This window comes from Apteryx mantelli, chromosome 4 (assembly GCF_036417845.1).
Source record: "Apteryx mantelli isolate bAptMan1 chromosome 4, bAptMan1.hap1, whole genome shotgun sequence".
In the NCBI taxonomy this organism is placed as follows: Eukaryota; Metazoa; Chordata; class Aves; order Apterygiformes; family Apterygidae; genus Apteryx; species Apteryx mantelli.
The window spans coordinates 30,850,809-30,863,074 of NC_089981.1; the positions used below are offsets into that span (position 1 = coordinate 30,850,809).

Consider the following 12,266-nt stretch of genomic DNA (forward strand, 5'->3'; position numbering starts at 1 on the left):
ACTGGTGTTGAAATGCGAGGAATTTAATTCTTTTCCAATCTCCTTGAGGATCATGTTCTCAAATATTAGAAACAGAGCACTAAGGGACTAAGGAGGGACTTAAAAGTGCTGTGAGTTTGAATTGAAATTAATAGTTTTTTCTCCCCAATGGGAAAACTAAACCAAAAGAAGTTGTTTTTAACTTTTGAGCATGCTACTCTGAAACACTGTCAACAAGCACTTGACATGCTTCTGTTGTCAAAAGTTAGTCATTTTTGTTTAGTGATGCCTATATTTCAACTTTATCACTTGCTATATCATGCTAAAGGGCTTCATGCTAGCAGAAGTGAACCAGCTTGGTGCATCATTAACTAGCAGTTGTTAGTAGAAGAATTTTGTTTGCTATTCTCAAAAATGCCTTTAGTAAAAGAGTTTTTCACTGAAGGAAATACTTTCATATATAGACATCTGCGCATGCACTATTATTTTAATTTCTGCTTTCTCCTCTTCCTTTCTCCCCTGCCTGTCTTTAAGCTGTGCTATGTTCTTTGCTTTCTTCTTAGGTAGCCACCATAGACGAACAACACTTCTCAGTCTTTCCTTCATCTGACGTTGCAGTTGTCCCCTGGTTAGGGACGGAAAAGAGGTTGGGATAAGTTGTTATGGCAGGAGGAATTATCCAAAGGCAGCCTCCTGGTGTGCGTTGCCCAGGAGTACTCTGGAGTTTTCCTTAACGCCCGAGGCGTCGAAGGGAAAGTCACCTGCTCCTGTGCGCTTGGTGCACGCAAAAGATGGGATGTGAAGCGGTGGTTTCCTGCTAGCTGCTCATCTCATCCACGGCTGCCAAAATGCATGAGTGCTTCAGCTCTCACTTAAAAGACCTCTTTGTCCATACTGCTTCCAGCTCTCGAGTCGTCTTGTCTTCTGTGGCCCAAATTTGTTATTGGGCCACAGCACTTAAGTAAACTTTCAGATCGACTTCATTATATTTTTGAATTGTTTCCAGAGGAAGTTCGCTAGTCACTTTGACGAGCACAGATCCCAGGGTCAGCACCAGTACTTACTGCGGTGAGGCTTTCAGATCCGTATTTCATCCCCAGAGCGATCTATTTAATGACAGTAGGAAATGGTTAAATGGTAGTACTCTAGGCATGGTTTATGCAGACCATCGTTTCTCCTTTCTCCTCACGATTACCAGCCTGACACACACTGTTTTTCCCCTCCTTGGGAGGTTCAGATATGGCTCTGCTCTCTCAGCTCTTCTCTTCCTCCCATCTTTGCTGCATGGAAACTGTTGAGGCTATAAAAATATCTCCTCTCTGTGCACAGAAAATAAATTAAATGTAGGGGCTTGTGATCAGACTCTATTATCAGTTATGCCAGAGTTGACTTTTAGAGATATTTGTGTTATATGAACATGATAATCTTGTGGTCAGCTAATGAAAACAGTGGAGAGTATTGTTTTATAGCTATTAGGTCATTCAAAATCTTTTGTAGTGGTGAGGTAATAGTGATATGAGGCAACAGTGAAGAAGAAAATCTAATCTCACTGCTGTTCGCTTAGCTGCAGTGTCCAAAGTGGAATATTTCACTGACACTTCCTCACTCAACAAGAAGCTAGTCAGCATTAGTTTGAGGCAAAAGAAAAATGCTTTGGCTGTTCTGTTTAAAAAAAAAAAAAAAAAAAAAAAAAAAAACCACTCTTAGGCAGGTATTGAAGTCATATGACAAAGTAAGTGTGTATTTTTTTTTATTTTTTATTTTTAATTGGCCTCAAATCCCGGTGTGCCTATAGGTCACACTGTTCAAGCCATGTTGCAGTGTCTTACACGGTGCTGTTGCTATCTTTAGTTGCCTTCCTCTTAAACTACAACTTGTGTGTAAATCTTAAATCCAGACATATATTTCAGATGGATCGCAAGCAGTCTGTCTGCTTGGCCATCCCCTCCCTTTCCCGCTCCCCCAGGACCTACTGAATCCCTCGGCCGATTTCAGGCCAACCCCAAAATAGCCGGGAAGCGCTGTGTTTTGCGATGCTCGGGGGGCAGCCGGGGTGGCTGCGCTCCCGTGCCACCTCACCGGTGTCGGGGGGTCGGCTCGTCCTCCTCGAGGACTTCAAGCTGGAGAGGGGCTGGGCATCGGCAACGCCTGTTGTGTCAGGGGGCGCTCAGGGCGCTCGGTTTCTTGAAAAATCAGACCTTTGGTAAGTCAGGGCATACAACATGTTTGTACTTTTACTTCACGAAGCCCTTCAGAAAAGGGCACGGAGCATACTATAAATGAAGAATTCAGAGGGGAAAACAAAAATTTCCTGACTTATTCTTGGCACAAAGTATTTAATCATGACATTTGGTCTAAGAAAATGTACAGACTCTTGAGTGTTGCCAATTTATTTTACCCACAAACCAACAACAGAATGATGATGTGCACAAAGGTTATTTATTTTGAGCATAGCCAGGGAATGCGACTGTTCCAAATGCTTCGTTATTTCTCCCCTTGGGATCTTTTTTAATATGTTGCATAATATTTTTCTGTATTAGAGGATTGTGAGATAGACATGGTAGGTCTCTTCTTTACTTAAATATACTGGTTATGTTTTCTCTTCTTTGAAGGAAATGCAAGAAGAGAATGAATAGTTTGTGAACAGCGTTAAATTAAAAAGCATAACTTCAAAGGCCCTTCTAACAATTTATTCTAAAACTATCAGCCAACAGATGACGTTCCAAGTAAAATAACTAATTATGTGGGAGGTTAAGCAAGCATTGATTTAGTTCTTGATTGCTTGGACTGGTAGCTAATTCTTTAATAGCGAGAAGAAGAATATATGACTTAAATCTCTGGACTTGAGTCCAGATAGACCCTCTTCTGAGGGCAAGTTTCTACGTAACCTGTAATAATTCGCTTGAAAAATGCAAAAGCCACTTGGATATTTTCTTTGGACCTTGGCTGACTCTTTGAGACACTCCCCGTTAGAGAACAAGGGTAAAGCAGGATAAGGGAGTGCCCCAAAGAAACTATTTCAGTTCTTGCAAACTGATGTTAATTTAGAATAGCTTTGCTCTTACAGAACGTAAGGGTATTTATCTGGAATATCAGACACAATTTAACAGTGATCATATTACTAGGAAAAGACAGTGGGACTTAGTGGGCCGAACGTCGCTATCTTATGTCTGTAGTGCACAACAAGGTAAGACTCCAAACACATAACTTTAGCATTTAACATGTGGAGATAAAATTCCTTTCCATGCACCAGAACACCTAACCCTTTTTCCTTTTGGCAAGAGAGTTAAAAAAGGGGGAGCTCTCTCTGGTTACTTGTTTTCTGTTACTTCGGTTCTGGAGTAGCTTGTGATAATGTTCCTGCTTATCCTGTTTTCTGCATTTGCTCATGGCAAGAGGCCTGACTGCTTGGGCCAATTCTAAATTGCTTTGGCTAAACCCTGCTCCTAGCTTGTGTAACAGGAGAAATTCCCTAGAATAGTCTTGACTTTTGGCTGCCTGTTTCTAAGGATCCTTAAGACCAAAGCATTACTGGAGATGTACTTGCTGTGACTTAAATTCTGGTTAGGAAAAGTATCTGACTATTTGTTTTGTCTTAAATCTATTACCTAGTGGCTGTCACTGAACAAAAGTTAAGGAAATCCTCAGGTTCTGGGGGAAACTGGTGGTTCTTGAAGCAGTAGACTTCAGTGTGTAGGGTTTTCAAAGCAGCCTTTGTGAAGTGCATGTTAAGGCAATGCAGGTATGTTATATTGTTTTTTAAATGCATGCGTTTTGAATGTCATTGCTAACTTTATCTTGCACCTCGTTGTTCGGCCATATGCTGTGTTTTCATGTTCATATTGGCTGTATGTGCAGTTAGTGGCTTTAATTTCATTAGGCAGAACCTGCTTTAATGTGACCTGTATTTGTCTTTTCTAGGAGTAACATGCTTGGAAGTGCTTGGTAGTGTTGGTCGCCTGTACTCCAGCACAAGAGCTCCAGCTTAATCCTTCTTACACACTTCTCTCAGAACATGGGGGAAAACGATGATGAAAAATATAGTCAAGCTGGCCAGATATTTGAAAACTTTGTACAAGCTTCAACATGCAAAGGTACCATTCAGGCCTTTAATATTCTCACTCGCCAACTTGAATTAGACCCTTTGGACAATAGAAACTTCTACACCAAACTGAAGTCAAGGGTGACCACGTGGAAGGCCAAAGCTTTGTGGAACAAGCTTGATAAAAGAGCAAGTCACAAAGAGTATAAACGCGGAAAATCTTGTATGAACACTAAGGTAAGTGGAAAAGTCCAGTTTTGGATTTGATAGTTTAGAACCTTTTAAACTTGTTTTTCTGCAGAAGCAAGGTTTCTACTATCGCACGCAACTTGTCCATTCATGTAAGTCTCCCCTTAATATTCTTTTTGAAACTGTGTCTGATATCAACCCATTTTGACAGATTTTCAGATACTTTTGTTCCTGCAAGTTTTGTGAAAACAGAGCAAATAGAGGTACCAAAATCAATCATTCTGCTTTACAAAATGCTTCAATAATGGCAAAAAGAATTTGCTATGCCTTTTTAGACATCAGATGTAAATTCATTCTTTCGAGGCTCCCAAGAACTATTTGCTTTATTAAACAGAATTTTGTGGAGCACAAGTTATGCCATATTCAGCAGGTCGCTTTGTTTGCTGCTTGGTGCGCTGTCCGAGAGCAGGGGTGGCCAAATGTGTTTCAGCAACAGTTGCTAAACTGCTCTCTAGGAAGTGCTGTTTGGAGACCTGGACATCTGTCTTTGTCACTTAGCATTGGCTCTAGTTGCTAAACAACGGCAGAAGAAATTCCTTTGCTATTTAAGGATTTAAATACTTTCCTATAATTGCTTTTTCACAAGCACAGCTTCTGTAATTGCTGTGTGGTTGCTATTGTAGGAGGTGGCCTGCTTGGCTGTGCATGCGACAGGAACCGCCGTTCTCCTTAGCAGAACATGCAATACTGTGTTTTGATAGGGAGAGCCACTGAGCGTTGGTATAATCTTGTTGTTAAAACTGTACAAAGTACTTCCACTACTTGTTCCATCTGTTCTGTGATTGATAGTTTTTAATGGCTTTTACTCAGAGCAGCTCACTTATCTGCAGCCAAATTACAGCTAAAAGTTGCCCCAAGAAGATCCAGTTTTAAGAAGCTGGTTGAATGTATGGAAGTAGGACAGAGAGGAAGGGCACCCCATGGAGTACTTAGACATCAAACCATGGAGGACTTTTTAATTAAAACTATCATTAAAGTGTTATTTTATGGACTCAGCAGAAGGGCTGTGTTGAAAGTCTTTTTCTTCTCATTTTCATCGTTGAGTTGAGACTTCTGAAAAGCTTCAGGGGAAAGGATACCATATTACCTTCCGCACATACAGTGTGTCTGGGGTTTTGTTTTGTTTATAAGCTCCTAATTATTATTATTATTAACTTTTCTGATGTAATAAACATTTCCTGGTTGCCTCCCGCTTCTTTCTCTGTTTGCTTTTTCCATCCCTTTCTCCCATCACTTCCTTTTGACCTGGGCTTCCTCCCTCCCTTTTGTTCTTTTGAAAAGGCTCTCAAATATATGTCATGGACCATCTTTGTGGTGAAAACAGATCAGAAAGTGAAGTAATGAGAAAGTGTTAATAAATCATGAGAGATATTCCACATTATTCCCCCTGCATGCAGCCCCAGGTCCAAATTTCCGCTGTTAGCTTGAGGAAGTATTTGCAACACAATGAAGCAATTTTAAGACCACGTGCGAGATATAAAAATGAAGCCCTGCTCTCTGCTTAAGGACTTTGCAGAAATAGGCCCTTGCTTTGTGTAGTGTCACATTTCAAAGTGATTAATTTTTATATAGGGTGAGAAGACTCATAGAAATTAGTGGGTGCATAAAGTGCAGCCTGTGCAAAGTTTTACAAGGTTGCAGAGCAAGAGGCTAATCAACACCCCCTGCGGTGTTAGAAGGGTGGTATTTCTGCTCTTCAAGGGTAAAGATTTATTTTTAGTGGCAGGGTGTAAATATTTGCAGATATTAATGGACATATCTGTGCTGCACATATGATCAAACTGCAAATGAGTGTAGAATATCTATATGTGGACAGTGTGTGTATAGATATCCCATGAAGTACTTGCAGGTGTTTGTTATGAAGCTGGGCCTGCGCTTCACTGTGTCATCATTGATTTCAGGAGAGAAGCATGAATCTGCAGGCTGCTGCAAACGTGCGCGGTAGGGTGGTCTGCGGGCGCTGCGAGGGTATCCGGCAGGCATTGCTCGCGATGAACCGCCGTGCGCTGCGAGGGCCCGTCGGTGCCGCGTGGGCGAGAGGAGGCATGTCGGGAGGAGACGGCGGGCTCCCGGTCGCTGCCGCGGTGCGCCCTGGCAGCCCAACTCGCGGATAAGGGGTTTCCAGAAACGCTAGTAGCCCCCCAAAAGGCCAGCGCAGAGCCACTGGGCTGCGATACGCGCAGCACCGTTACACTTCGGTGTGGTCGGCGCTTTGATATTTGTGGGATTCTTCACTTCCTGCCCCTCAGGCAAGCTGCTGTTTTTGATAGTGGTGTGGGCACGTGGGCAGCGGAGCCTGCCGCTGGCTGCCGTGGAGCTGCCCGGGTGGGCTGTGCCCCAGAGCTTCCCCTGAAGGAGAAGGATGGCTGGAAGGCAGTCAGCCGGAGTAAAAACCCGAGTTGTTACGGCAGGCTCACGGAATGAGATAAAGGGCTTCTTGCGACTGCAGTGCTGTAAACAGCTGAGGTTGCTCATAGGCATCGCTTGAAGCAGGGGAAGAAAAAGACTCAAGGCTTCACCTGAGGTTGTGGCCGTGAGCACTGTGACAGATTCGGCACTCGCAGGTCTTTCCAGATGCCGCTTTGCAATTTGTCTGGCTCCTTGCAGCCTTCCCCAATCTTTGCAAGAGAGAAAATGCAGTCAGGATCTAAACTACTCTTGGTCTTTTTTCACAAACCCAGAATCTGTTGCCTCACCCAATAGCTGCTCATTTTTCTCACAGGATTTAAGAGCTGAATGCTGTGCTTGTTGATTTTTGTACTTATAAACTCTTCAGCCACACTTAAGTTGCTCTCATTAGAGCAATAGTATAGGCGGAAGTTTTATACATACAGAACGTTCCACTCCAACTAAGTAACAATAATCCTGGGTCTTTGCTGCTCTTGAAGAGTATTGCCAAATAGAGCTTTTAAAACTTCTGCAATGATAAGATTTTAAGCTGGATGAATAAAAACACTTCAACAGTTTTTAAGAAGTTCAAACCTGCTGCTGCCGAGTTTCCTTACTGAGTAAATGGACATTGTTTCCCCTTAATTTTTTTTATAGGAGAAACCAAAATAAAAATAAAGCTCTGCAGAAAGACATGCACAAAATCTGGGGCAGAACAGTTTGGTTGAAACTGGACGAGTCCATCTGTATGTTAAATCTGTATCAAATACATCCTTCCTTCTGTCACAGCCTTGTAAAATTAGCATGAGTACTATTGTAAGTTGCTATTTCTGGAGCTATTATTTGCTCAATTCACCTGTATTACAGAAAAACAGAAGTCTATTTTAAAGTAGCCAAAACTGTAGAAGTCGTTTTGTGCTTTTTGCAAATATCTCTGGAAAGAGCACAAATTTACTCTCCTGGCAAAGTTACTCAGAACTGACTAGTAAAAGATGAAGATGAGAGAGAAATGTGCTCAGAATCTGTAATCATCATTTATTTGTTCATAAAATGAAAGATAGCTGGGCAGTCAGGGAGGATTAAAGATTTGACGTCTGTTAAATGCAGGAGCAGTTTGAATGTTTCTCTGAATTTTTGAACACACAAAACATCAGAGTACGGTAATAAAGAAGAATTCATCCAGCTCGTTGCAGAGCGTATTCAATAGCCTTTTAAAGACATACGCGAGTGTTCGCTGAACACCTGTTTTGAACGTCCCCGTAGAGAGTAGGCTCTTCAGGTTACTTCCGGCACTTGATTTACGGGCCGTTTACCTGTGCAAGCGATGCAGATAGGTGCGTGCGCGTGCAGGCGAGGTGCGCGTGCGCCTGCGTCGGGGGCAGCGCCTGGCTGCGGCCGCGGCCCGAAGCTCAGCGCTCCGGCGACTGCAGGTCCGTGCTTGGCGAGAGCGGAGATGGCCGCAGGAGAGCACCGCCCTGCAGGGAGGGTTGGTTCTCACGGGGCTGAGGCGTGCACATGTTTCTTTTGTGTTCACATGTGAATGCCGTTTTATTTCCAAAACACGTGCCGCCGCTCGAGGAGAACTAAGGAAAGTTGTTTAAGGTGCTAATGCGTAATTATTAGTCTCAGTGGTGTAATGATTAGCTGCCTCGGCAGGCTCTAGCTTTTCTCTCTGGATGTACCCCGTTTCTGATGACTGTGTTGCCCGTGTTTTCAATCCGCCTGAGCGGGGGCGGTGGCAAATTGCTGCGCACGCCTCTGGGGCTCTGAGCGTCGCCTGACGTAGCCCCGTGTTGGGCACTGGCCTTGGGCGCAGGGACCCCTCGGTTTGAGCTGCTGGCTTGGAGGCCTGCCTGGGCCTGGGCGGTGTCAGCACAGAGCAGGTAAACAGAGCTCAGATGAGAAATTGTGACTGGTGTGTGTATACATGCATATATATGTGAGTATTTTATTATATACACACACACAAATATATGTATATATTGTATAGATTCCTGGAAAACAGGAGTCAGTCCCTGTTGGCCCTGTGGTTTTCCTCAGTCCTGGACCTGGTCTTTCCAAGCTTGTCTTGTAACAGATTTGATTCCTGGCCGCCCTCCCTCCTCCAAAATTCCTGTTGGGAAACTTACTGCAAGAGAATGACTCAAATAACGATTTATGACCACGTTTTCGAGGCTGGCGTCGCCCTGGGGGCTCAGGAGGCTGCTGCTGACAGGGGATGGTCGAGCAGGAGGCGGAGGGGCCTTGTGCCCGAGACCGGGAGGGAGGCTGGTGGCGCGGTGGCGGCGCGGGTCGCCGGCTGCGCGTGCTGACCACCCCGATGTGCTCCCTAACGATGAAACGGGGCGGGCTTTGTCAGCCAAACCCCGTCCGGTCGAGGAGCGCGCTGGGGTTGGCGAGGCCTCGCTCCCGCGGAGGGCGAGGAGGAGAGGGGCCCCCGGGGCGCTGGTCCGCCCCCCGCTCCCAGGCGGAGGTTGCCTTCCCCCCGGCCGCGGGTTTGCAAACACCCGACCCGCGGCTTGGCCCTCACGGGCAGCGGGGCGCGTTGGCTTCCCGGCATCGTCCTCTCCCCTCTCTCCTCCCTCCTCTGAAGTGCTCAGCAAATGCTTGTCTCGCAGTTAAGCAAAGCCGGCAGCGTGTGTCGACCTGCTGGTGCCGTGGCTGAATTTCCTCCCAGAGCGCTGGTGTTTGCTGCTCCCTCGGTGGGGACGTGGATTTCCCGCCAGGCTGCTCCCGTGCTGTGCTGCTTGCTACAAAACCCAGGGAGCTCACGTGCTCGGGCTTCGTGGCTGACTGTGTCCCTCGCGACAAATGGTTTTGGAGGGGAATAACTGAGCTGTAAGATGTAAAAAAGGGAGTGCCAAGTGTGCTCCAACTCAAAGCCATTCCTGTTATAAGGAAAATTGGGAATACGCTATGAAGAGCTAACATGCAGGTGGTGCATGCCTTTTGCTGGCCGTGGTGGTCTCTTCAAAGCAGTTTTTGAAATGAGATTTTCAGACCTGATAATCAGGCTTTATAATGAACACACCAAGCTTATCTTGAACGGATTAAATAGCATTGCCAACTCTCTTAGTGCGGCGGGGTGAGATGAGAACAGCTCGCCAGTGTCCCGGATGTGAGTCACACCTCACGTGAGTGCGTGTTGATAAATCACCCCTGTGTATCCGGCATCTCCTCCTTCGTTCTGTTTTTGTGCAAGTTTTTGTTAATTCCAATTCTTTAAGCTTGCTATGCAATATATGGCATATGGAAATAGCGGGCTTTCAGGTACTGTTTTGCATGTTTCACGTGGAACACTTAAAAAACAAAAAAATCCTCTGCAATTTGGGGAAATCCACTATTGGCTTAGAGGGTGCAGGTAGTTTTTTCTAAAAAAATTTTTTTTTAACTGTTTTTTTTAATACTAGCTGTGTCTGGAGTATTGCAGTTAACAGCTTAGTTCATGATCAGGCAGAAATATAATCTATGGTTTGCATTAATCTGAAGGTCACAAAACTTGAGACTAGAAGTTGAGTACCACATTTGTAGGAAGTTTGGTGAATGAAAGGTTCTGATTTATCACAAAAAGGCATCAAGGTGCCTTTTTTCAAAGTAGTTATTTTGTTTTATTAAGTTTTTTGCCAGGTTATAAGCTGTTAGTGCTTAGACTGAAGAATCCAGACACTATCGAGCAGTTGGGGCTATTAAATGCCACATACTCTACTGACTGCAAAGTGGCACCTAGGTGTGTGTGGTATACTTGAAAGAGAAGCTATTTACTTCATTATCTACATTTCTTTGCTTTTCTCTTTTAGAGCAGGGCAATTGCATTGGATCTACATTGTAAATTTAGTTTTAAAGTTTTTAATAACTTCTACAGAGTTATTTAAAATTAGTAGACGGTATGGGACTAATGACTTTGAATTGTGAGGAAAATTTACTTCAGGTGAGAGGGGGAAAAGCAGAAAATGGCCTAAAAACCTGCAGTGAAACAGCAGCTGAGCATTGGATACAGATTGGTTTCTTTCTCCAGGATTTTTAGAGGAGGGTGGAGGACAGATCGGGGTGATGACAGGACACGCAGCAGACAGGGCTCTTTGAAAATGAGACAAAGTATTTGACTCTCTGAGTGGTGTTTTAAACTGTCAGATTGGGCCAAATTACGTCAGCAACGGCAAATGCTTGGCACGCGATCTGGTAATGAAATCACTTTATTTTTATTATCCTGCAGACATTTCCACAAACACACGATTTTTCAGCTTTATCAGTCAGGAGAAGCAATGAACCCCAGCCAAAATAACATAATCAGACAGCCTAAATAAGCCTTTTTCAGGCATTTGGGAATTTCAAGATTTTGGCTTGCAAGATAACAGTAGCTTTACATCTGTACTTTGGCAGAGCTGCGCTGTTTCTGCATGTCCCTCGCTTAATGGCTTTGCAAGTCGTGGCAGAAGGGAACTGTCCCGCCCTGACCTGCTTTCCTAGATATTTTTGTGAGGATTCCCACTGGGGGGGGGGGGGAGGGAGTGACACCCAGCCGCTTTCACGCAAAACGCTGATATCGCCACCGCGGGTGGCTTAATTAAATTGGAGGGAAACCAAAGGTTACGCTAGGGCCGGCTGCCTTAACTAGCACTTCTCAGTGCTTTGGATGTGAGGGGGTGAAGGCTGCGGGGCCAAGCCCCGCGCAGCCCCTGCGGCGCTCGCCCCGCCGCGCCAATCCCGTCCTCGCCGGCTTGCTGTTGGCGACGCTTCCAGCTTTGCTCCGGTCGCGCTTGTCTGCCGATAAGCGAGGAAGTGCCTGACTTTGGCTACCATGAAGCGATGAAACGTGTGGCTGCCGGCGGCCAGATTTCAGACAACGGGGCGGTTTCCTGCCTCTCGCAGCGCAGGTCCTTTCCGAGGCTCCCACGCCTCGCTGGGGAATGGCGTTGTCTTCGTCCTTCTTCCTGCTCACCATCTTATTCCGCATTATTTTCTGTTTTGGGAAATAGGCATTTTTGTCAGAGAAGACTCTCGTCTGTGCAGATAACTCTTATTTTGATATACTTTTGATGGAATATAAAATGCCCCAGTTTTAAGAGGTGCTGTATAAGAAATGCACGTAGAAAATATTTCCGTAGAAGCTGATTGTCTTAAGCAGACAACAGAATTTCTGTTTGTGTTTTCCCTCTAAAAGCCTTACAATGAGAACAAAAGTTTACTAACTGGGATCTGTGATCAAGACAAAATGTACATATTCCCCTTTAATGTCTTTGAAATTGGGTTAATTATGCCTTACTTTCTCTGCTACAGTGCTTAAAGGCATTATTTTGTGTATCAGCTATGGAGAAAATTTCAGAAATTCCTACAGGTCTGCCTTTACGTAATATTTCTGGCCAAAATAACCTAACCTGTGCTTGCCCCTTCAGCTCTCTAGGATACTTGCCTTTAAACCCATCTATCTGTTGCAAAGTGTTTATTAACAAATAATCAGAATTTATGTCGTGACCTGACATCATTACAGTTTTCTAATTCCTTTAACCTTTGGCTGGTGCCTGGAGTGCTTGGGTGGGTTTAAGCTGTATTTCAGGACAAACCTTGGAGCACCCTCCACGTATTTCTGTGCTTAAGAAAACCTGCACAA

At 44.6% G+C, this 12,266-nt stretch overlaps 1 protein-coding gene across 1 annotated transcript in view; it reads left to right on the top strand.

Moving 5' to 3' along the window:
- Positions 1 to 12,266, top strand: part of MICAL2 (microtubule associated monooxygenase, calponin and LIM domain containing 2) — a 120,646-nt gene that overhangs the window by 17,171 nt on the left and 91,209 nt on the right. Inside the window, exon 3 of the mRNA XM_067295346.1 lies at positions 3,901 to 4,258. Within this exon, the coding sequence (XP_067151447.1) occupies positions 3,995 to 4,258 (264 nt within the window). The 5' untranslated portion in view covers positions 3,901 to 3,994. The remainder of the gene's footprint in view (positions 1 to 3,900; positions 4,259 to 12,266) is intronic.